This window comes from Cryptomeria japonica, chromosome 1, assembly GCF_030272615.1.
Source record: "Cryptomeria japonica chromosome 1, Sugi_1.0, whole genome shotgun sequence".
Lineage (NCBI taxonomy): Eukaryota > Viridiplantae > Streptophyta > Pinopsida > Cupressales > Cupressaceae > Cryptomeria > Cryptomeria japonica.
In genome coordinates, this window is record NC_081405.1 from 631,193,394 (window position 1) to 631,219,756 (window position 26,363).

Here is a 26,363-nt window from a genome sequence, read left to right on the forward strand (position 1 = left end):
CTCCAAATCCGTCTCCCTCTACGGCTTATGGCTTCCCTGCCAATGCTTAGCTGTGGGCTTCTTTCGCACAATACGAACAACCACAACACTTCCCGTGGTCTTTTGTAGCTCAAAATAAACTGGGGGTCTGGGGGCAACGCCCCCAGCGGGGTCCAGCGCCCCCGCGGGGTCTGGGGCAGGGCCCCCTTTCTGTGATATTTTATGATGTCAAAACCCTTCTTCTACACTCCAATATTTTCAGTGTCCAGGCTCCAGATGTCATCGAATCATTTTTCAATCCGTCGTCGTTTTTTTTTTTTTTTTTTTATAGGCACTGTAATGTCCCTGATGGCACCCCGGCCATACAACCTCCCTGTACGGTCAACAACAGCACTGGCACCTCCAATCGTGCGGCTGCTTGGTCTACCTATGGCGGTCGTTTTGCCCTTACGTGGCTGTGTGGATTGTGCGTGCTTGGTCTCTTTTTTTTTTTTCTTTTCCCTTTTGCGGCTGTTGCGCGTTGGTGTGCGTAACCCTTGCTGTGCGTGTTGATCGGGCCGTGCGGTGCGTGGTTGGGCCGTGCGGTGCGTCTTCCTCCTCCTCTATCCCTTGCTGTGCGGCGGTGTTCGGTGTTGTGCGGCGTGCGGCGTTTTAACCTTGCGCGGCGGTGTCTTCATGCGGCGCTTTATATTTTTCGCGGCCTTCGATGGCTCCCACCGCACGGTGGTGCCACCATCAGTGGTTCCACCGTCGTAGTTCCACCGCACGGTGGCATCACCGCACGATGGTTCCACCGTCGGTGGTTCCACCGCACGGTGGCTCCACCGTCAGTGGTTCCATCGTACGGTGATGCCACCTTCGGTGGGCCCACCATACGGTGGCCTTTTTCTCTCTTTTTTTTTTTTTTGTGTCCCTTACGATCACTGTCGTATGACCGTGCGATTTTTTTCCTCTTTTTTTTTTAATTTTTTTTTGGGGGGGGGGGGGTAAGTTGTCTAAAGAGTCTTCGGCTCGGGTCCCCTGTCTCTGGGATCGCCCTTCATCCTTCTCGGTTTTCCTCGCCCAAAAGTCTCCTGCTTTTGTCCTGTGCCTCTCAAGTCGCTTGCCCGGCCTCTTAGGTCCCCTTCCATCCTCTTGGGTCCCCCTTCGGGCTCTCGGGTGTCCGTCCGGCCTCTCGAGTCCCCTGCGCGCTTCGCGTGATAGGGTTTCAATTTAAACCTATTGGTGGCAAGTTTATTTTCCATGGCCATCCGAAGACCTGGAACCACAAATTCTATAGGGACCACAGTCTCCTTCCCGTACATAAGAAGAAGAAGGATAATAAAGATTTTGAAGGCTACGGCCTTCCACACAGGGTTCCAATCGTTGTCGACACTCTTCGGATTATTTACGTCGCCAGGGTTTGGGGCGTCTCCCTTCCAATATTCTCTGTATTCTGGAGGATATTGATCTGGCTCCTCTCCTTCGACGCTTAATACGTTACAGGAGGGTGAGAACATCTCATAGTCCTCCTGCTGCCAATGGAACAATCCATTTAGTGAATCTGTGTCATCCTCCGAACAGCAACCTCCGATTTTTAATATGCCTTCGGCATCTGGGTCCATCCTCTCTCTCCCTTCGTCTCGTGGGTCATTTTCCCTCTTGGATTCAGATCCCGAGGAAGAGGCAAGTTCCTCGCTCACCAACTGCGTCCGGAGATCAATAGTGAATTTCTTGCCTCCGCTCTCCATCGAGAGTGTATTTCGTTTCCAGTTGTGGTTTGCTTTCGCTGCCACCAACCATCCTCTTCCAAGTATGGCATCATACCCTTTCTGTTTCAATGGAATGACCACGAAGTCGAGTACAAAAGGTTGTGCACCCACGGTGACTTGCTGTGCCATCAACATGCCGAGGGGTTTAATCCCGTGCTGGTTTGCACCTAGCAGACTAAACGTAGGTGGCCACAGAGTGGGCTTTCCTAGCTTTTTCCATGTGTTCTCCGGAAGGACATTTACTCCGGAACCGCCGTCTACTATGTTATCGGATCCGTCAGGATGGTGCCGAGGATACCCATCTCCACCACGGCTGGGTGTCAGCCATTGTTGACGGTAAGTACAACTGGATTTGTTGCCGAGCTTCCTAGTATGGGAGCGTCCATGTCTCTCGGTTTGGGTTTATCAGCCTTTGTGCCCAACAACACTGTCCCCAATTGCGGTATGGTGTGTAGGAGGTCTTCCAGTTTCACAGGTACCTCCATTTGGAGCATCTGTCGTACAATGTTCCTCTCCGCGTCTGTGCAGTAGGGTCCAGATGACTCATGTGTCTCTCCCCGTTGGGCTTTCATGGCCCTTTCTATTTCCTCCCTTGCCTCCGTCATTCTCTGCTTCTCGGTGCGGGGATGGGGGTATCGGGCTTCCTTTGCCTGCCCTCGGGTAAGAGCAAGGATGGCTTCTTTACCTTGTGTGTTGCCTTCGATATCAATCAGATTGGCCCCTACGCCAGACTTCGGACAATCGGCATCTTCATGGTCACCGGGGCCACACCACCGACATAGCTTTTGAGCGGTGTCATTGTTATTACACTCTCGTGCATAATGACCCCATTGATTGCAAGCCCTACATTGAATCATCGGGCGTCCCTTCGCGTCGTATTGGACCCTGTTTCTGGTGGAATTATTATTATTCCCCCATCCGCCTCGTTGGTTTCCTCGGTAGCCTCCGGAAGATGCATTATTGTTTGAATCCGATGTGGAGGGCTGCTCATGTGCAAAGAGCACTTGCTGTTTACGTGCCTTCAGATTGTATGGGCATTCCTTCGTAGAATGTCCCATGATCTGGCAGATGTCACAGAATGCCTTCTTGGGACAGACACCCTTTGTGTGGCCGCTCTCCTTACAATCCGTGCACCACAGTTCATCATCCTTGCTTGTGGTCCCCTTCATTGTCTTAAACTCTTTTAACATCCGTTCCATATCCTTCTGAAGGGCCGTGACTTTCTTCTTCGGCTTCTCATCACTGCTACTCTCTTCTTCCGACGTATCATCTTCAGAGGATGACGAAGATCTATTCTTCTTCTTTTTGGCCGTCTAATTTTCACTTTCCAAGTCCATGGCCCGGTTGTATGCATCATCGTAGGATGTCGGAGGCACAATTTTCATCTTTCGTCGTAGCTTAGGGTTCAGACCCTCGACAAACCACCGCTTCTTTAAGCCATCAGCCGGTTGGCTTTCCATCTTTCCGACTAATTCCTTTAGCCGGCGGCCATATGCCCGTACGGTCTCCTTCTTTCCTTGCTTTGTTCCATAGATTTCCGAGACTATCTCATTATCATCTCGGAGAAGCCGAAATTCCTTCTCGAATGCTTTCTTCAATTCATCCCACGTAGTTACCCCGGTTTTATCCAAGTCTGAATACCAGTCAATAGCCACTCCTCTCAGTGTGGCGGGGAACTGCTTCATCCATTCATCCTGGTCAGTCACCCCGTTGGCTGTCCAGATGGTTTTGCAAGTACGGCAATGCCGTGCGGGATCATCTTTGCTATCCCCGTTGAATTTGGGCAACTTCTGTTTGGTCGCCATTGATGGAAGTCGTCCACTTGGAGGTGGTTGTGGCCGTGTCTGCCCTCCGGCGCTGCTCCCTCCGATGCCGCTGATGTCTCTTGTGGTGGTGACCAAAGGTACGGTGTTCTGCCTTGTACCTACCGTGCGGTTAGCTTCCCCTTCACCGTCACCCGTGCCCGGCTCCCTTCGGTGATCCTCCCTTTGTGGCGTGAGAGCGACTACCGTGCGGTTAGCTTCCCCTTCGCCGTCACCCGTGCCCGACTCCCTTCGGTGATCCTCCCTTTGTGGCGTGAGAGATAAGTTTTTGAACCGATCTCGAGTCTCTTCAACTAGTTCTCTCCGTAACCTAGTTTCCTCCAGAAACTCTTCGAGGCTTCTTGCTCTACAGTAGTCCGGCGACGCGTAGAAATTCCCCTCGGCTTCTGCACCTTCCGTGACACCTCCTTGGTTCCCTTCGGGCAACCCTTCGGCAGGTCATCCTTCGGCAAGTTGCCTCAGCCTCCGTCTACGTTCTACACGTTGTTCCAGAATCAAAGCCTTCTGCACAGCCTCCCACTCGTCGGTTTCTAATTTCTTATTTCTGTCTTTATTCAATAAATTGGGCATTAATTGTGGTACAATTTCATGTTTCACAACACAAACCAAAACACAACAGTCTTTATTAATTCATTCTTTTGTATACAATCAACATAATTCTTCGCTTCCAACAGTGTTCTTTATTTCTCTCCCTTCACAATTTAAGGATTATTTGTCCTTCGTCGGTCTTCCCTACGTCCGTCATCCTGGCGCTCATGAAATTCTCGTAAGATTTGCTGTCGTCGGTTCTCACGGTAGGTGTCTTCTCTACGGTTTTGAAGAGCCAAAAATGCTTGAGCCAGAAGGTTAGGCAAACTGCTCATTAACCGATTCACCGCCGGGCTTACACCAAGCGCGCTCCACACAGCATCCTCTGGAACAGCCTCAATGGTGGCTTCCCTCCGTACGTGTGTTTCGATGGCCGCTTGAAGGATGCAAGAGAAATCTTTTGTGAGTGCTCGTTCTCCTTCGAACAGTTCTTGGTGATCCTTGTCAGGTTTACTGCTCGTCCCCTCGAGCAATGGTTGTCCCATTATCCCTGTGCCATGTAGTATATTCCCGTCCCTCCCGAAATAATTTCGGCAGCGGCGCCAAATGTTTGCCGTCTCGGGTAAACGGTTAAATGCAGAAAGTAAATGCACAGAACATAATGGAAATATATTAAATAACCAGCCTATATATTAATTCCACAGTCCATGTACAATAAGTGCTTATAACATTACATCTGACACTACTAACATGATAATACTTCGAAGAAAAGGTACACAATATATAATACCCGAAGGGGTACGACACAACCGTCGCGACTCCAACTACCTACCCGTCGGCTAACTAACTGACCGCCATAACTCATTATTACCGACGACAACATAAAAATAATATAACAACATAACATAATGATTATTCCCGTCAACATCAAGCAAAGGTTGTGCCCCCAAAACATCCCTCACAACGAAGAAATTGATGGAGAATGTAGATAGCTAAAACTCTCCTTAATGGTTGAATCTCAAATCCATGGATCATAAATAAATTTCTAGATGATTCAAGGTTAGTTGTGAAATTCATCACTAATGTTATTGATTCCCTTGTCCTCTTCCTTCCCATTTTCTTCTCCTCATAACTCAGAAGTAGAGCATTCATTTCTCACCTCTTCCGCCACTTGAGAACACAACTTCACATCCCTGCCAACAATCTGAACAAGGTACAATTTTAATCTATTGATTCCTCCTCTCATACTAAAACCACAAATATTGCAGGTCACCATTCCCTTGGACTCACCCAATGTGCCATGCTTCCATGCAGGGTCTTTCCTACCACTGCCTCCCATTGTCATTGCTGTTTTTCAACGTTGAAAAACACATAAAATTTCAGGAGGGTTTTTATGCATACAACAATGAAAATTTGGAAAAAATGTAAGGAAAAAACAATAGGAAAATAAAACGATACACAAAACTGGCAGGAAGAATTGGGAAATCAAAAAAACATAAAATTTGGGAATCATAACAGGAGGGTTTTCAATGTTTGAAAGTTTGAAAAAAAAAAAAGAAATAAAATAATAATTACCTTTGCCAAATGCACTCCAATGTCGATTCAATCTTCAAATCCGACCTCTAGTCACTCAACAATCACTCTGCTCAATTTACCTATTGAAGAACAAATGACAGAAGAAGAATAAAACAAGTTTTAAGAATTTGATTTTTGAGTGTAGCCAAGTTTGTGCCCAAGACTCGCTGAATTTGGCATTCAAAACACTTGCAGGAGCTCACTCCCGACTCAACCTGTGACTGAAAGATGAGTTTCTCACCTCTTTTCACAACCTTCAAGTCTAGGCAAGTCTATGGTTTGATCCATTTCGGATCATAAAGATAAAAAAATGTAAAATAGACAAAAAAATGCACAACAGAGAAATTCAGAGATGGAAGAAATGTTTTTCCTGCATTGATCACTAATTTGAAGATGATATCCTCCATTTAAACATGATTTGACCTTCCATAATTGATTTGAGTGAGCACTTAATATTAATCATTAAATAGTATCAGTATAATATTTGAGTGAAAATAGAATCTTCAAACAAAAAGGAAGCATTGGTTCTTTCAAATAAATTTTTACAATTAAGATCAACCTAGGACCAATATAATAAATTATAAAATCAATGGTAATAATCAACATGTTATGTATCCCTGCTTCAAATATCTGAAACACCCGATCGGTCTCACACCTTGAGAACATCTTTTGCTACGGTCAATTTTAGGTCACTGTTATCATTGTGAAAACCTATTAAAAACTATAGGAATGGACTTTGAGGTAAAAAAACCCCAAGTCAAACCAAGGTGTCAGCATAAACTTTCTGTCCAGTGAAAACATAGATAAAGTGTTATAATACTCTTGCCTTGTCATCAATACGAATATACATGAGGAAAAGGTCATCAAAGAAATGGTTAGTTGTGGATATTGGTAGTCAGAAAGAACTTAATTATACGGTCAGAATCCCTGAAAATAAAATATCTAATCATTAAAACTATGAAAGACTATGACTAACAATGTAACAAAGGGTTAGAAAATACAAGCTTAAAACTCCATATATCCTGAATTTGTGAGGCATGTAATTGGACAATCATGATAATTATCAATGGCAATAATAAGCTTTCCATTGTGCATATAAAATACTGAGCATGGTAATAAACTAAAACATGATTATTGCAAAAAAAAGAGTCACGTCATCAAATAAAGTGTATGATCTTACTTTTCTTCATTTTCCGCAAGCTCTTTTGCCTTGACATATAATGCTCGTAGTTTGGGCAATAAAGCATCAAGTTTCTCAGGAACCTCCGGAGCTGCATTGAGCAAAGAAAAAAAGATCAACTAAGAAAATCTCTGTAGTTTGTATCAAAAACACTTCATTAGTAATTAATCCATCCACCAAATGCTATATTCATTAAGACTGGTTTATACATACAAGAGAACTGTAAATTTACCAGCTTTTGCACTAATTGCAAAATTCATGAAAAAGAAACACTTTTCTTTTAGTTTCCTAGACATCATAAATGTTTGAAAACTGTACAATGGAAAGCATGAACATTCAAAGCGATTGGAATCAAGGTAAACAAACTCCAAAGGTAAAAATCATTCCAAAGGATTTGACCAAGAAATGACACCAACGCACTTTCATAAGCAAAGTTGTTTGAAGTTTCAATCAATGAAGACACGTTTCATGTGGAATCTTTGTGTGCTTCATAAGCTTCTCACATCTAATTATAAAATATAATATTGTTAATTTGTTCCAAACACAAGAAACAAAGAAAATAAATGATATAAATGTCCTCTAGTGACCAAATAGATCAATGGGACTCAAAAATACACCTAATTACAATTGTGTAGACCTATTAAGGGAAAGACTGACTAAGAGATAAAACAATGAAGTATCATATAAAGGATTGCATCATTCAAAATTATCAAGAGTTGATGGAAACCTAAGTTGAAGGCTTCATCTAGAGATTTGTAGCAATCAAACCTTGGAGAAGTGAACCTAATAGTGTCATGTGGGGTAGAATGGTTAATAGCATAATCATCTATCACTATGAGAGGGTTGATGCATGATCTAACAATTCCCAAAGGAGCATCCCTAAGACCACAAGGACTTAGTTGGAAAAACCTAGAAGAGAGCTCTAGCTTCACTTACCACCTTTGCCAACACCTAAGCACAACTGATCTCCAAATATAGATATGAAACTATTGATACATATTGTCCTTGTGGCCTAGGTTGCAGAAAAGGGGAACTACAGAATGCTTGTGATTGAGTGAAGGCAGATCCCCAACAATGGGTATAAGTAGCTCATAAAGGTGGATATCGTTGCATAGACCTAGTAGCTTATCCCTATGAATAAGCTAAATCAAATAAAGACATGATGTTCCCTTAGGCTAAAAACAGGAAGTGATCAACCTACTAGCTATATAGCCCCCTAAAGTGCTTGTCACTGCTTGATGTCCAAGTGACAACCTCCTAAAGCTAAAGAGCTAGGCACCAATACTCAAGAAAAGGGAATAAGGCAGAAAGAGAGTTTCTAAAATCTTTGTCTTGGAATGATATCATCCTCAAATTTCATAATAGATGGGACATCTAAAAATAAGATGCTTTCCATTTTCAACTTTTGTAGAGAATCTAGCCATAAATTCCAATCACTACAAGGGATATGGTGGTTCACCACAACTCATTACTGATGCAAACAAACTCTTAATTGACAAACAAACTCTTAATTGACTAAGTGGAATCCTTACACCATGTGACCAATGATACTTGAGATAGGTAGGCTGGATGATGATGCCATCAACAATCTAAAAGAGATGTTTGTGTAGAAGGATAGCTTGGGGTCGAGAGACTATAGTGGAGACAACCAAGTGAGCTTAATATATTATCCATATATGTCCTTGCCAACAGATCTACTAATCACATCCTTGGTGGTAATAAGCAGAGTTACCCGGGGACGCGTCCCTAACCTGAAAACCCCCGTCCCCGTCCCGGGGACGTTTCGGGGACTTGGGGACGGCCAGGGGACGTTTCCCCCCATCCCCAAATTGCCCTATTTTTTGAGGGGACGTCCCCGAAACGGGGGGACGCCTGCCCTAGCTCTGGGGGACGTCCATACATCCCGGGAACGGCTGGGACGTCCCCAATCCGTCCCGAGGACGGCCAGATGTCCCCCATTCTAAGGCCCTTAAAAAATATTAAAAAAATTTAAAAAGTTGTATTTTTAATTTTTTATTTAAATTTTCTAATAGAGCCCCCTTATTAATTCAAATTGTTATTAGAAATAAAAAAAATTAAAAGATAACATTAATTAAATTTTAAATTTATTAATTTAATTCATAATTTTGACAATGAAACTATATGGCAGCAGTGTAGCCTTTGGGCATTTTGACACAGAGATTAGAAAATCTCCAAACTCGGCGAGTCAATAGAAAAATAACACCCAACGCCTTTATTAAAGAATAAGTTTTTTCGGCGATGCCCCTTGATCCCACCTTGGGGGCACTGCCCCCAAACCCCCATTAAAAAATATGGGGGGAAACTACGTCGATAGAAGTAGGGAAAATTTAACCTCCGAGTCTATTGATATGCATATTGACAATGTGAATGAATTGAAATTCTGATTTATGAATGCATAATTGCATATTGTCTATTGAGTATTAACAATGTTGTATGTTCGGAATTTACATTCTAAAATGTTTTCAACTTTTCATAGTATCATACACATGCTATATCCATGTCTTATTGTTTTCATATGAATATAATGTATGTATGCATGCTTTATCCATGTTTTCATATGAACATTTAGAATTTTGAAATTTTCCTATATATTTTAAATTTTTCCTATATTTTATATAGCCGTCCCCTTTGCCATCCCCCGCCGTCCCCAAATTTGGCAAAAAAATTTGCCGTCCCAGAAACGCGTCCCGCCATCCCCTGCCGTACCCGTCCCGGAAACTCGGGGTAACTTTGGGAATAAGTCAAGTAGGGACATCAAGAGAATGTTATAAAGGTGCAAGACAATCAATAGAGACACCAATGGATTGGAGTAGCATACTAGTCTTAGAATACCAACTACATCAATGCCTAGTGAGGTCCATGGAAGAACTCCTCTAACAAGAACGAAGTGCTAAAAATGGGTGTATCTCAAGGATAGAGGTTAAACCCTTCGTAGATTTAAGTTTGTGAAGATAAAACAAAAACCCAATGACACTTTCACACAAGGGCTTAGCAGAAAACTCAACCTTGACAATACACTGAAGGACTATGCATTTGCAAGGAATACTTAAAATTATCCTTGAGACAAAACTAGCTAAAACTACATAGACAAAGAAACATCTTAAACCCCTCAAATTTTCACTTATGATTTCACAAGAAAATCCCAAAACTGTGAACAAGCAATTAGGACTTAGAACAATTATTATACTTTTCATATAATGAATCTTATACAAGAGTTTCAAAGCAATCTTAAAATGTCAATGATGCACCTAAAACAAAAAACTGCAATAGCACTTGACTTCTAGACATTTGTACTCATTGTAGATCCATATGAAACAATAACATGAATGGCACAATTACTAGAAGCATAAAGGCAATGGACTATTTTAAATAAGAAATAGATGAAGGCCAAAAAAACATCTTGCATTTTAATGTGAGCGAAACAAGTTTCCTTAGGAGGCTGTTTGCTTGTCAAGGACTTTGAATGATCATTTCTATTAGAGAAAGGTGTGGTAATATTCCTTCTTTATTTTGTCGCAATGATAATTAGACCTTTTATAGAATTGATTTTAATTTCTCTATATGATAAATTTACAAGTCTTGTTATGTTTCATTTTTATAATCTTGTTCCAAGCCACCCAAATGGCAAGATCTACTTGGTGTGTGCTTGATTATGGTTCTGATTTAGACCATGCTGCAGTAGCATTGAACATAACCTTTTATAAAATGCACCAGAACATGCTCGTTTCCATAGTTGGTTTATACTTGGGACATTTTTCTGGAAAGGAAGATGAATAGAATAATTTTTTTAGTACAGATAATAAACTCATTTTTACCTTCTTATGAAATAAAGTAACCTAGATCAGTTTATCAAAATCACTGCTTAAAAGGGAGTTTTAAAAATCAGTCTATAATTTGGGAGGCAACCTATTTTTTCTGGAAAACTAGTAAAAAATCCGGCCTTTTTTCCTTACAAAATACCAGAACAAAATTTTAAACTACCACAAAGGAAATTTTCATAAAAGCATCTCTAGAGAAGTCTTACACCTCATATATTTTTGAGCTTTTTTTAATTTATTCCAAATTATCTTCTGGAACCCTTCCTGATTTTCTCCCAATCATGGTTCTTGTAACATCAATTTAAATGGTGTGAAATAAAATCTTTACAAAACAAAATTTGTGAGGTTAAAAAGATGTAAGCTGTTCACCTTGACAAAGGAATCATTTTTAAAAACTTTGAGAAGTAGACATATCTCTTTTTTTTAAGTATTTATAAATACATTTTCAAAAAAACACATATAAGCATTTCTGATATCACATTCCAAGCAACCATGTTGATTTCAAGGATTGAAGTAGGTAGGATAGCCATGATGGCACTGTCGCATAAAGGCAATAATCAATCGGCACGCCAAAATTAGATATACAAAAATCTGAAAGATAATACTGCAATTAGATAACATGCCTTCATTTATAAACTTATATTCATCAAATAGTCAACCCTAAATGGGTCATGGAAAGAGAAGACATGATGATTTTAAAATATTCTAATGTCTTAGAAGATACTTCTTTTCTCTGCTGAAAACGTTTCAACTACATCAGCAGTGATTCCCATAGGCATTCATCTTGACAAAAGATTATTTTTATAAAAAAAAATTGAGAAATAGAAGTAGTTTAATTTTTGAAAGTGTTTATCAAATACTATTCCAAAAAACAATAATATGACCATTCTTGATATGGCACCAGGTACTGGGATCATATTCCCAAACAACCATCTTGATTTCGAAGTGAAGTAGAGTAGAGTAGTCGTAACAGCATTGTAGCATAAAGGCAATAAGCAATAAGGCAAAGTGAAATTAGATACACAAAAATATAAAAAGATAATATCATAGTAGAAAAAATCTTTCTTGGGATTGACTCAGCAATCCAAAAGAAAAGATTTTTTTACAATTAATCAGGAAAATTGGGTAAATCGGGGAAATTGAAAAATGACAAAATTTTCATTAATATAAAGAAAAAAAAACATTATTTTTAATTTCATGCCAAATAAAGGAAAAAAAAGTCACTTTTCTATTTGTTGCAGCCCAAAACAATTTTTATTTTTTATTTTTTAAAGCTAGAGCAGAGGTCTAGTGACTGCATGGACCTTTGTGGCACATGCCAATTTTCATAATTTTATCGCTTAACCAAGCTCCAAACTCTAAAAAAAATGCAGGTGTTGAGGCTGTAAACTTGTAAAGAAGTGCAGTAATTATTCCTAACTGACTGAGAATGAAAAGATATTTGCTGAAAAAGTGAGAGCCCTCAACTGTCCCCTAATTGATCCAATGCTAGGTTTGTTTGGCAAAACCAAAATCTGTAATTTAAAAATAGTTTGATGAAATATTCAAAAATATGTGTTTTGCAGGCAAACTAAAATAACAGATGAAAAGACTACAGTTTATTTGCAATTAAACTGACCTTGAAAATAGTGCCAACAAGCAAAGAAAAAAACTGGCAGCCCTAGGAATCATGCAAGGAAATTAACTTGGCAAGGTTATGGTATAATGATTATGAAATACATTCACGCATAATCCATGTTTATAAAACCTACTAATTTGGTCAACGAATACCCCAGCCCAACATAAATATGGCCCATTACCTCATCCAATATTAACCAAGAAAAAGATAAAAAATGCTATGAATAATGACCCATGTAACTGAATGTAATGTTCAGTTTTCACTAAAACTTAGGCCTGAGTATCCAATTATCTTCCTAATTGTAATCTTAAAGAATAGTTTTGTTTGTGGATTGGGCCATAACTAATTGAAGTTATAATTTATGGTAGACAAAGTGTTATGAGTCATGACCATGCAATCAAATGTTCAGTATTAATATGAATTCACAGGTGGGTGTCCACAAATCTTCCTCAATGAAACAGAATAGAAAGTGGATGGACAGCTGTGGCGTCAGCTTGCATTAATATCCAAACACCAACAAAGAAACCAAAGTTTATGTGAAAAAAATTCAGGTCATCCTTTGTGAACAAAAAAGACTGGAGAAACAGAAATACCATGAGTTCATCCCTACTTATAACTGTTATAAGCCATATCAAAAAGCTTACTTAGGTGCAAAAATCAAGTGGAAGATGTGGAGGTTTATAATCCAACTGTATATTAATTGCATGAGCTCAGGTGTGACCCAACAGCATGCTAGTTTGCAAAAGGGCAGCTGTGAAACTGGTAGATCAATGATAACTAAAGAAGAGAAGGAGGGAAGGATATGCTTGATCCGTGTACCTTGGAGGCAGTGCAGAAAGAAAAGAACTTTATCATGGAGTGCCCAGCTTACTGTGGCATCCAAGTTAGATATGCCTAAACCTTAAGGGGCAACTCTTTGCTGGCCATTTTTGAGCAAACAAGAATAATGAGAGAAGAGTTCCTCACTAAGATCTGTAACAAAAGATTCATCCATCAAATTGAAAAGGCAGCACACAGAGCTTAAATTTTATGTTCGTCTTCATAAGTTTGCTTCAGAAGATTCTCACAGTAGGCAAATTGCTTTAGTTTTTTTCATTGCAGAAGAATGTTATTCCTATCATACCTAGATTCAGTTATAATTCATAGTGAACACAATGTTATGGCCAAGTAATTACATTTAATTTAAACGTTCAACTTTTCATGTTACTCTATTTATCCTTAAGTTTTGCTGGATGTAATTTTTCAACAATTACCCAAATTCACTTATAATTTGTAGTGAAGTAACTATTATAACAATTTAATCAAACATACACTACACATATAAATTCACATCTGGCTACCCACAGATTTGCATGAATTAAATTTTGGCTCACACTCAATTTCAATTATTGCTTGCAGGAGATTAATTGTTATGACTTGTTTAATCAAATATTTGGTTTCAATGGTCCAAGGGTTTGTGGTTCAATGGTAATAGGGGACAATGTAAGAGTATGAACCAGGTATGTATACCCCTCCCTTCCACTGTAATATGGTGATCCATAACACCAGCATGCATGTGGCAAGGTGGTGGTGTAGCTATTATGGAGCACATTGAAAGTGAGATATGTTTAAAAAGCTTTAGACTGTGGTTCTGAATGTTATTGTTTTGGCCATGCTCAATTTTAGCCATAAACTATAGCAAATTAATTGTTATGACTCGTGTAATCAAACATTGAGTTTTCAGATAAATTTTCAATAGATATACGCAGATCTTCCTCAATTTAATCCTACAAAAAAAATTGTCTCTAAATATAACAAAAGTCAGTTTAGATTTTACAGTGAACTTGTAATGGCCCATGTAATAAAACATTGATTTTCCACATAAATTGACACCTAGATATCCAGTGATTTTTCTCAATGTAATTTTTAGGTTATAGCCAAATTCAGTTATGATTGACAGTGGGATAATTGTATGAGATCAAATACTCAGTTTTCGCATGTGTTTACATCCAGTTATCCATAGATTTTCCAGAATGCAACTTTTGGACCATACCCAGTTTCAGTCGTATTTTACAGTAGACTATTAGTTCTGAGCCACATAATCTAATATTTGATTTTCAAAGTCCAAGCAGTTGTATTTTGATGCTAGTGGGTGACACTTCTAAGAGTGTGACCCAGGTACATATCTCCCCAGTCCAACAAGATGACCTTTAGAACCAACAACTGTGGCATGTTTGTGGTATATGATTATGGAGTACAAATCAGCATGAAATGTATACAAATCTTATGAATGTGGCCCAATCTTACCCCACATTATGTTAATGGAAACCCACAACCTCATACAAGACTTTTGATTATTTTAATTTGTCTCTTTGGACACAACTAAAACTAGAACAGTATGAATGGCAGGACCATTCTTTAATTTTTAAGAGGAAGCTCCCTAAGACCCAACTAGAACTATAAATAAAATCTACAAGTATGCACACTATACAAGTTTACCAATGGGGGGTTTCGCATGCATGCAAATATCTAATTAACCATGTTTTTACCCCTGATGTAAGCACCAGACTATCAACAGCCAAGCACTGCAACAAGATTTTCAAATTTAAAGGAGGATAGCCTAATTCGAACACAAACAGAATAGAGACCATTATTTGGTTGCAAATGAAAGTTTAAAGGAATAAAACAAGCAGATGCTGACAGCTAGCTAAATTAGAGACCAGTAAATCTACATCAACGGAATAAAAAATAGATGAACATCACATGATTCCAAAAATAAATTGCCAACCGAGACACAAATTTATTACTTCAATGAATAATGAGCATCAATTCAAAGCTTGACAAAGTTACTCAATTCAATTTAATTAACAGAATTACACACAAAATCAATAAACTCAACACAAGCTTCTACAGTGTAAGCTTAACATCAACTCAAATTCATTCACTCACAAAAACACAATAAATTGACTTCAAGTGTTCGAATTATAATTTTTGTAGAATAAATCTAACATCAAATATCATCAACAAATTATATGTTTAAAACAATTATTTATAAACACTCAAGAGGTAGCTTTAAGGGATTTATTATAATAATAAAATATTCTCAAAAAAGTACCACTTTAAAGTAATCCTATCCCTATATACAGAAAAGATTAAATAAAAAAATTTAAAGCAAACTAATCCAAAAACAATTACTACAATAAAAAGGATCATATCTATCCACCAAAAAGAGCCACTGATGATGATGACAGCTGCTAGATGCAGTTGTACTAAAAAAATAAACTTCTGGCACTTAAGTGATTTTTTAAAACTTAAGCAACTTTTGACTAGAAAACCTGCTTAAATCTTCTGAAATATAGCAAACTTATTTTAGAAACAGTTAAAAGTAAGCAACTTTTGACTTGAAAACCTGGTTAAATCCTCTGAAATCCTCTGAAATATAGCAAACTTATTTTGGAGACAGTTAAAAGTTTTCCGAAACTCATGAACATGAGAATTGATAAACATGCCTTGCCAACTTGACAATCTAAACTATCATAGTATCAACCTTGGCCTAAGACTATCGACCTTGGCAATAATTTGATTGAGTCTTCTACTTGGATGCCATGATGAACACCCTAATGACTTCAAACAGCAATAGCAAGGCGTGTTCATTTATTGTTGTCTTAGCCAACTCAAAAGCAAACCTTAACTGTCATTTCAGCATTTTTCCTTTGCTTGGCCAACTGTCCACTTAACTTTGCCACTCTAAGGATCATGGGCATGACTTTGTCATGGCTTAGCCAATTTAGACTCGTGTGATTCTTTCACTGATTTGTTCATTATTTTCACAAGGCATGGTTTGGGAATGATATCGCCACCATTGGGTGGAACTTGTTGTTTGCCCTCTCGGGTGAATAACTTAAAGCATAAAGAACATAATGCAGAATAATGCCGTAAATATCAGACAAAGTATAAGAGATATTCCATTCATAATAAGTGTATGTTACAAGTTACATTCCAAAATATAAAAGGGTACCGAGGGGGTGCGAGCGCCAACTGTCGCACCGCAACTACCACCCCTCGGTTGCCAACTAACCAACACATTTACACATAATTAACTAATCTTATTCCCGTGTACAATAATGCCGCCAACATCATCCCCCCCAAAGAAAAGAAGTCGTCTCCGGACGACTTAATACAAAATAGAAATAACATGAAACAGAACTGCTGATGCCAGTTGAGCCCGAAACTTATACACCTGCTGCGTCCTCGCTTAAAAACCCTTTCCTGCTACCATCCTATGCTCAAGTCCTTCCTTTGGCATCACAATCCTCCTATGCCTAAACCAAACTTGTCTGCAAAACATGCTTTTCAGTCTCAGCCTCCACCAATTGCTACTCAAATGATACTGTCTCGATAGCCACCGACATTGCCCTCTTGGCATGCAACTCCTGGGTACGCTGAGCTAAGTCTCACACTAGAACTGCCTCCAACTTGGTGGTCAACTCCTCCCGAGCCCTCTCTGCATCCACCAAGGCAACCTCACGTCCAACCGAGACATACTCCAAGTTCCTCAAAGCGTACCTATCCTGCCTGGAGGTGGCCACAACCCGCTGGCACAAAGGCTAGGAGACACCTCAAATCCTCCATCACACTCCCCAAAGGCTGCTAACTGAACTGAATAACTCTCTGCTATCATACAATTGCGCGGACCTGCAATGCCTTTCCTCAAACTCTGTTTGTTCGCAACCTCCAAATCCGTCTCCCTCTACGGCTTATGGCTTCCCCGCCAATGCTTAGCTACAGGCTTCTTTCTCACAGTACGGACAACCACAACACTTCCCGTGGTATTCTGTAGCTCAAAAATAAACTGGGGATCTGGGGGCAACGCCCCCAGCGGGGTCGAGGGGCAGCGCCCCCGCGAGGTCTGGGCAGCGCCCCAACGGGGTCGAGGGGCAGCGCCCCTCGTGGGGTCTGGGGCAGCGCCCCAGCGGGGTCAAGGGGTAGCGCCCCTCACGGGGTTCGGGGGCAGCGCCCCCGCCGCAAAGACCAATTTACAACCTTCGAAACCACACAAAAGTCCATGGCGCACAGCATTTCTGTGATATTTTAAGATGCCAAAAACCTTTCTTCTCCACTCTGAATTTCCAGTGTCCTCGCTTCAAACTTCAGCGAATCATTTTAAATCTAATCGTCGTCGTTTTTTTTTGGCACTGTAATGTCCTCAATGGCACCCCAGCCATACAACCTCCTTACCATACGGACAACAACAGACACCTCCAATCATACGGCCACCTTCCCGTGCGGTCGACACCCTTCCACCGTACGGCTCTGTTTGTTTGTGCGGTGCTGCGTTGCTGTGCGCGTCTCTCTTTTTTTTTTTTTTTCTCTCTTCGTCCGTTTTTTTGTTTGGCGTGGTGCGAGGTTTCCTTCTCCTTCTTTTTCCTTGCGTGGGCTGCGTGGTGCGGCTGGCGTCATTCCTCCCCCCGCGGCTGTCGTTTTTCCTTCTCTCCCCCTTGGCTGTGCGGGCTTTCATTTGTTTCCGCGGGGCTGTGCGGGCTTTTATGCGTGGTGTGCGGTGACCACCGCACGGTGGCATCCACCGCCGGTGGCCCCACCGCATGGTGGTTCCACCATCGGTGGCCCCACCGCCGGTGGTTCCACCATCGGTGTACGGTGGGCCCACTTTTTTCTTTTTTTCTTTTTTTTTTCATTCTTTTTTTGCAGCCGTACGGTCAACTGCCATACGGCCGTACAATGGTTGTTTTTTTTTTTTTTAATTTTTAATATATAATCTAATTGTCAAGAGTCTTCGGCTCGAGTCCCCTATCTCTGGGATCGCCCTTCATCCTTCTCGGTTTTTCTCGCCCAAAAGTCTCCTGCTTTTGTCCCGTGCCTCTCGAGTCGCCTGCCCGGCCTCTCAGGTCCCCTTCCATCCTCTCAGGTCCCCCTCCGAGCTCTCGGGTGTCCGTTTGGCCTCTCGGGTCCCCTGCGCGCTTCGCGTGGTAGGGTTTCAATTTGGGCCCGTTGGTGGCCAATCTATTTTCAATGGCCATCCGAAGACTTGGAACCACAAATTCTACAGGGACCACGGTCTCCTTCCCGTACATAAGAAGAAGAAGAATAATAAAGATTTTGAAAGCTAAGGCCTTCCACACAAGGTTCCAATCGTTGCCGACACAATTGATCTTCGGATTATCTACATCACCGAGGTTTGGGGCGTCTCCCTTCCAATATTCTTTGTATTCCGGCAGGTACACCTCTGTTGGTTGCTCTAGTTCCTCTACTTCGAGCCTGTAGCTTTGGAACATTTCGTAATCCTCCATTTGCCAATGGAAGAGCCCGTTAAGTGAGCATACCTCATCTTCAGAACATCCCTCCAATTCGAGCACCCCTTCACTGTTCGGCTCCATCGCGTTCTTGCCCTTGCTTTCATCGGGACCCCCTTCCCCTTTATTAGAGTCCTCTGAGTCCGAGTCAGAAGAGGCGAGCTCTTCGCCGACATCTTGGGTGTGTAGGTCAATGGTATATTTCCACCCTCCCTTCTCCATGGAAAGTGTATTTTTCTTCCAGTTGTGGTTTACCCTCGCGTTGATCAACCACGCTCTCCCCAAGATGGCGTCATAGCCTTTCTTCTTCGAGGGAATAACCACAAAATCTAACAAGAATGGTTGCATACCAATTGTCACTTGCTGGGCCATCAACAGGCCGAGTGGCTTAATGTCGTGTTGGTCCGCTCCCACTAGGTTGAATGTGGGGGGCCACAGGGTGGGCTTCCCCAGCCACTTCCACATTTCTTCTGGTAGTACATTCACCCCAGATCCCCCGTCCACAATGGTGTCGTTCAGAATGGTCCCACGGATACCCATTTCTGCCACAGCTGGGTGTCTACCACTGCTCAAGGCTAGTAACATTGGGTCAGTCGAAGGGCTGACGGAAACCTCCACCTGTGGTGTACTCTTCGAAGCGGTGGCGGGAACCCCTACCTGTGGTGCACTTGACGATGCGGTGGTGGGAACCCCTACCTGTGGTGCACTCGATAATGCGGTGGCGGGAACCCCTACCTGTGGTGCACTCGACAATGCGATGGCGGGAACCCCTACCTGTGGTGTACTCGACGATGCGGTGCTTTGCACATTGGTGAGGATGGCAGTCCTCAATTGTGGCATAGAGTCTAGAAGGCCTTTTACCTTTATCGGCACCTCCATCTGCAAGATTTGCCCAATGATATTCTGGTCCGCACAAAGCCGCACAGCCGCACCGTCGTCATGGTCCGCTGCACGGTGGAGGGGTGTAGGCCGCACGGGAAGGTGGCCGCACGATTGGAGGTGCCAGTGCTGTTGTTGACCGTACGGGGAGGTTGTATGGCAGGGGTGCCATCGGGGACATTACAATGACCAAAAAAAAAAAAACGACGACGACCAAATTTCAAATGATTTGCTGGAGTTGAAGCCAGGACACTGGAAATTCAAAGTGGAGAAGAAGGGTTTTTGGCATCTTAAAATATCACAGAAATATTGTGCGCCATGGACTTTCGTATGGTTCTGAGGGTTGTAAATTGGTGTTGGCAGCTGGGGCGCTGCCCCCAAACCCCCAGTTTATTTTTTGAGCTACAATACACTTTTTCGAGTTGGGCGAAGGGCATCTGAGAAGTCATGGTAAGTGTGGGTTGTTCCGTACGGTGCGAAAGAAGCCTGACGCTAAGCATTGGTGGGAAGCCATAAGCCGTAGAGGGAAAAGGATTTGGAGGGTGCGAACAAACAGAGTTGCGGGAAGGCATTGTAGAATCCGTGCAGTTGTATGACACCAGGGAGTTATTCAGTTCAGTTATTAGCCTTTGGGGAGTGTGATGGAGGATTTGAGGTGTCTCCTAGCCTTTGTGCCAACGGGTTGTGGCCACCTCCAGGCAGGAATGGTATGCTTTGAGGAACTTGGAGTATGTCTCGGCTGGACATGCGGTTGCCTTGGTGGATGCACAGAGGGCTCGGGAGGAGCTGACCACCAGGTTGGAGGCAGTACTAGCGTGAGACTTAGTTCAGCGTACCCAGGAGTTGGATGCCGAGAGGGCAACGCGGGTGGCTATCGAGGACAAATTGGCTAGGGAGACGGTATCATTTGAGTAGCAGTTGGTGGAGGCTGAGACTGAAACGCGTGTTTTGCAGACAAGTTTGGTTTAGGCATAGGAGGACTTTGATGTCAAAGGAAGCAATAATGGTGAAATCCGCACTTGAGCATCGGATGGTAGCAGAATAGGGTTTTCAAGCGAGGACGCAACAAGTGTATAAGATCCGGGCCCGACTGGCGTCAGTAGTTCCTACCGTTCATCTCTATTTTGTATTAAGTCGTCGGAGTCGACTTCTTTTCTTGGGGGGGATGATGTTGCCGGGAATTATCATTATGTTATGTTGTCATATTATGTTTATGTTGTCGTCGGTAATAATGAGTTACGGCAGTCAGTTAGTTAGCCGACGGGTAGGTAGTTGGAGTCGCGACGGTTGTGTCGCACCCCTTCGGGTATTATATATTGTGTACCTTTTCTTTGAAGTATCATCATGTTAGTCGTGTCAAATGTAATGTTATAAGCACTTATTGTACATGGACTGTGGAATTAATATAGAGACTGGTTATTTAATATATTTCCATTATGTTCTGTGCATTTACTTTCTGCATTTAATCGTCACCCCAGAGGGCAAACACTTGTTAGTGGCCTTGTCATCTTTAAACACCATTTTGCACTGGTTTTGCCACCCTAATAGTGTGACAACTTGGCACTTCATCTTTCTCCTTAAACAGAGCCAAGCTGCCAAGAAACCTTGTGTATAGTAACTGGAACAGTAAAAGAAAGAAAATAGAAAAAATAATGAGCGAACTGGACCATACATCTTACAGTGAATAAACCGTTTAACACATGCAATCAAACATTCACATTTCCATACAGATTCATGTCTATGTATCCACAGAATTTTCTCAACATAATTTTGCACCAATTCCTGTTTTCAGTTATAATCTAAGTTGCCAGATTCTTCCAGAATTTCTCAGGAGCCTGGTTCAATTCTGCAGGAATTCTGGTCCTTTACAAATTCGCTGCAAATTCTTTTAGGGTCCTGAGTTTGCTCTGTGGGTTCGCTGAGAAGGACCTGGGGAGAATTTTGGGGAATTTGCAGCAAATTTCAAATTCAGCAGCAGAACCTAGGCCGAATTTGGGTACTAAACACGTTTTTTTAATTTTTTAAAAGTTTTTTTATTGCCTATTTTGGTCAACTCAACCCTCCAACCCCTAAATAGACCACTAAAATTGCCTATTTTGATCATGAGGCTGCTTTTGAGGTTGAGATTGCTAGTACCACTGCCAGTGGCACTGTTTGTGCTTCTAATTTGCCACAAGAGGAGGATGATATGTTTGATGACTTTTGATAATATTTGATCAGTGATGGCTGATTGTTAATGTTGACATTATTATTTTTGAACTGAAACATTGATATGGTGGTGTATTTTGGCATTTTGCTATGTTATTTGCCATTTGGACTAAAACATTAATATATATGGTGGTGTATTTTGCTATGTTACTTTACTATTAGTCTATTAGCATAGTTGACACTTGACAGAGGTGTATTATAAACTTATTTTGCTGCAGCATATATGAACCCAAAGCGAACCCGAACCCACCCCAAAAAAAATTTGAACGAATTTGCAAACCTGAATCTCGAACTAGAAACCAAATCCGAACCGAGACCGGCAACTTAGGTTATAATTTATAGTGAGCTCATTCTTATGATAATGTACCAAGTATTTGTCTTATATATAAATCCATATCTGGCTACTCACAAATTTCCCTGGACGTAATTTTTGGGCCATACGAAATTTCAGTTATATTATACAGCCTAATTAAATCTGACTAAATCTTGTGAACCATATAATCAAATATATATATTTATCAAGGAGCAACCATTATAACCAGTGAAGTTTTCTTGTAAAATCACATCTAGGTATCCTTTGCTTTTCTTCAATACTTGGGAGTTGGGCCAACCCAATATCAATAATAATTTACAGTGAATTGATTGTTATAGCCCACGTAAACCCACATTCAGTTTGTCAATAAAGACACACCAAGGTATCTATAAATCTAGTGTGCGGTAACAATGATAACCATAAAAAGAGTTCATTCCTCATTCTTCCTCAAAAATTCATTGTTTATAAAACAAATCTGGATCCAGTTTGCAAGATCTGGGTAGAAGCCAAAGACAAATCCAGCTAAAAATGAAATTTTTTTAAATATCTTTTTTGCTTATTAGATTGACTATTCAACCTCAAAACATGAGTCCTTACCGTAAAAGTGACATCTAAACACTTTGAAACACTAAAACAAACTCATTTTACCTCAGTTTGAATGCAAAAGACAAACCAAATACACTTGCTAAACTTTCGTTCTTGCTTGTCATTACACAAATACAGCTGAAGATTGAAAATTGAAGGTTCCAAAGCAGTTGGATTGCTATTCCTCTAAATGTGCAAGAGCCCAATCACTGCCAAGATGATCTTAGAGGAAGATTTTTGGATTGGAGGTAAGTTTTTGGTTTTTTTTTCCTTCATTTTTCTTTTACAAATGAACTCTCTTGTATTGTTTTCATTCTTCTATGTTTGAAATTGTAATGTCCACTTTTCTAGGTGACATGAGATGAGCAGGGGTTGACCTACCATTCGAGTTCCCGTAGGTCAATGACATGGTTAGGGGACTCATTCTGAGGGTCATGGAGCTTTGCAGGGGCTCTATGAGCCATTTTGGAGCTTCAGACGACAGTTCCTATTATTTAGGGAGAACTGGCATTTGACTGAATGCCCACCTGGGGGACCAAGGAGTAGAGCAAGATCCTTTTGAGCAGTTACAAGTGTTTGGAGAGAGGTTCCTACTTTTTAGGGCGATTCCCTTCTTTTTAGAAGGTTGTGGCAGTTTCCATATTTGAGGTTCCATGGGACCATACCATGGTTTCAGTTTCAGGAAGATTGGGTGTGTTTCCTAGTTTCTAGGAGTATCCCTAGATTTTAGGGATGGGACTGCCAGTTGGCCCATCTTGTCCGGCATCAGTCATAGACAGGTGACGAAGTCAGATTCATGTTTGGTTGGTTATTTTGGGCTATTATTGGATCTATGGAAATATTTTAATATATTTAAATATTTCCCAAGTTAGTGATTAAATAAATTAAAATAAGGCTATGTATATAGCCATTTCGGAGTAATAAGGGGTTTTTGGCTTCATCTGGTTTGATATGCCTATGTGTTATAGCTCGTTGGAAAGGTCTTGAACTTTGCTACATGATTCTCACCTCTCGGAGTCTTTTTGGATGCTTGAAGCTATTTATTCGCATTAAAGTGATATTTTTCTATAGTTTGACGCCATAATTGGGAAAGTGTCACTTTAATTATAAAGCGCAAGCTTTATTATTCTTTAGGGTTCGACTTGCAAAGGGAAAGGAGTTATAAGGAGATGAAAACTTAATTGATAGCATCTTTGATCATTTTGAAACTTGCGAATTTGGGAATTGCTCTGGAAGAGTGATTTTGGTCTGGGACGTAAACCACAAGTCTGAACTTGCTAGGACGTAGCCCTCAGCAAGAGTTGACAGTGGATTTATCCAGGATTGCACAGAGATTGTCAGAGGTAGAAGACACATCTTCTTGGCCTAAAGATTCAGCGTGCATATTGGGGGTTTCAACAGGGCGGCCAGTCTATTTCAACTGGCACGTGATTTGCAGCAGCTTCCACGCCTCCTTTGCAACCACGCCTTGTTTGTATGTTGGCTTGAAGGGTTGTATTCAGCTTATTTGGTCTTCCTTGTTCGTTGCCAGTAATATTCCTCCATCTGGCATCAATCCAGATTGAGAACAGCTCCAAATTAATGTATGGATTCTTGCTGAATACAAAACTAGGTTATTTGTCTGGTATGATTTGCAGTATTTTCAGATTGCTTAAGTGTTCTTACATATGAACATTGTTTACTGTTTTATTTCACAGTTGTTGCTATTTATCAATTACTTTACTTATAACATCAAAACCCAAAAAGAAACAATCCCTTTCTGCAACTTCTGTCTATTCTATAAGATCACCAGAAAATTACAAAATATAGTATGTTTAATTAAGAATTTACAGCAGCAACAGCAAAAGGATCCATTTGGGATCTTTCAGTGGTATCAGAGCATAATCCTGCCAGCCTGTGGGGTGGTAATTGCATTCACTTGGTGTGATTGGATTTGGTTTTCAGTTGGACATAAAAAGAATCATCATGACAGGGTTATGTAAAAATAAACAAGCAGGAAGGGAATTTGATCAAACACCTTCAAAGAGTTCAAGACACACTAGAGGTACAACTACATCTAAAAGTACAAGGAGGCCCCCTGTTAAAACATTCAATGATATAGTCATAAGCAACTATTTAAGATGTATAATTTTTTGTTTTCGTTTGTTTGGAATATGTAAGGATTACAATGGCAGCTACTTTTAGCTCTATGGACCAACCCTGCTTTAAAACAAACCTACATTCAGCATTGTGGAAGTATGTTGATATAATACAACAAGTTTCAAGTGGTGAGGGATCTGTTTGGGTTTGCAGTGGGTTTGAAGTGAAGTATACAAGCTCATTTAGTTGAGTGGAAGCCCATTTGTGTGGGATTTCTGTAATGGGCATCAAAGCGTCCCCAAGCAAGAAGGGTGCACCTATGCCAGCATCTAAAGTGGTGGAATCTATTGGAAAGCAAGAGCAAGAAAAACAAGCAATTGTTCATAAAACAAGTCATCCTCTGGCAAGGAAAGGATCTTGAGGAACGAAGCCCCCTTTGTCCCCCTCCATTCTTGAAGTTGTGATGGAGAGCCACCAATTTTTGGCCATGCATCAAGAAAAACCTACTTCACATAAGAGAACAAAGGAACCATTAGAAAAGGAATTTCAAAATGAATCCCAGAACATTGTCAATCAACACATTGCAAGATGCATCTATGCAAATGGTTTGGCTTTTAATGTCGTTCACTCAGCACATTGGCAAGAAATGGTGAGAAAATCAATAAGCTCCAAAAGGGTACAAGGGCCCAAGTTATGAAAAGGTGCATAGCATGTTATTGGCAAAAGAGGTGAAACTTGTATAAGGTTCATTAAAACCCATTTGTATTATGGATCAAGAAAAGGATGTCCATTGGATGGAAGGACACTAAAAATCAGCCCTTGTTCAATGTGATTGTAGTGTCCCCTATAAGGGCAATGTTTTTAAAAGTCGTGGAATGTGAGCTGCAAATAAAGGATACACAATTTATGGACATTCTCATAGGGGCCATTGAAGAAGTGAGACCTAATTATATTGTCCAAGTCATAACGGACAATGTAAAAAAATGTATGGCAGTTGGTTTGTTGGTTGAGGCACGTAATTCACACATCTTTTAAACACCTTATGTTGTCCACTCACTCAACCTTGTATTGCAAAAGATGGGCAATAAAATTTATTGGGTGAAACAAGTGTATGTTGAGGCTAAAGAGATTCAAATGCTTATCACCAACCACATGTCGTGGGGTATATTCAAATCATTCTTGAAACCAAAGCTATTGAAGGTAAGTGTAACAGTGCAAGTTTATGTTTCATTTTGGTAATTTACTATTAAAAACTTAAGTATGTGTTCTTTGTTTTTAATTTTTTTTATTTATTTTCATAAATAAGTTGTTGAGACCCAATTCGCCTCCAACATAGTCATCTTGAGATGACTTTTAAGGGTACGAGAAGCACTTTCTAGCATGGTCATCAGCCTGTTAGTTTTTGTGTCTCAGACCAGCAATCAAACTTTTAGTATTTAATTTCAAATTAACAGTAAGTAAATGATAAGCAAGTAAACGAAAGAAAGAAAAACAAGTGCACAAGAGACCAACTCAATTACCCTGGGAAAACCTCCAAGGAGGAAAAACCCAGCACTAAAGACCCATAGGTCAGATTATGTATTCAATTATGAATTGTAACAATACAATACTTAGCTCAAGTCATGTGACTCAGATCTGGGATCTTCAAACTGCACACTTGAATGAATCAGATCTTGCCTTTTAATACACCAGGTCTGCACTTCTATATTCACCAGG

At 40.8% G+C, this 26,363-nt stretch overlaps 1 protein-coding gene across 4 annotated transcripts in view; it reads right to left on the minus strand.

Moving 5' to 3' along the window:
* The window catches only part of LOC131042484 (SAGA-associated factor 29 homolog A), a 97,872-nt gene that overhangs the window by 23,993 nt on the left and 47,516 nt on the right, over window positions 1-26,363 (minus strand). For all 4 annotated transcript variants that reach the window (XM_057975790.2, XM_057975791.2, XM_057975793.2 and 1 more), the window contains one exon: window positions 6,837-6,927. In XM_057975790.2, coding sequence (XP_057831773.1) covers window positions 6,837-6,927 — 91 coding nt within the window. The remainder of the gene's footprint in view (window positions 1-6,836; window positions 6,928-26,363) is intronic.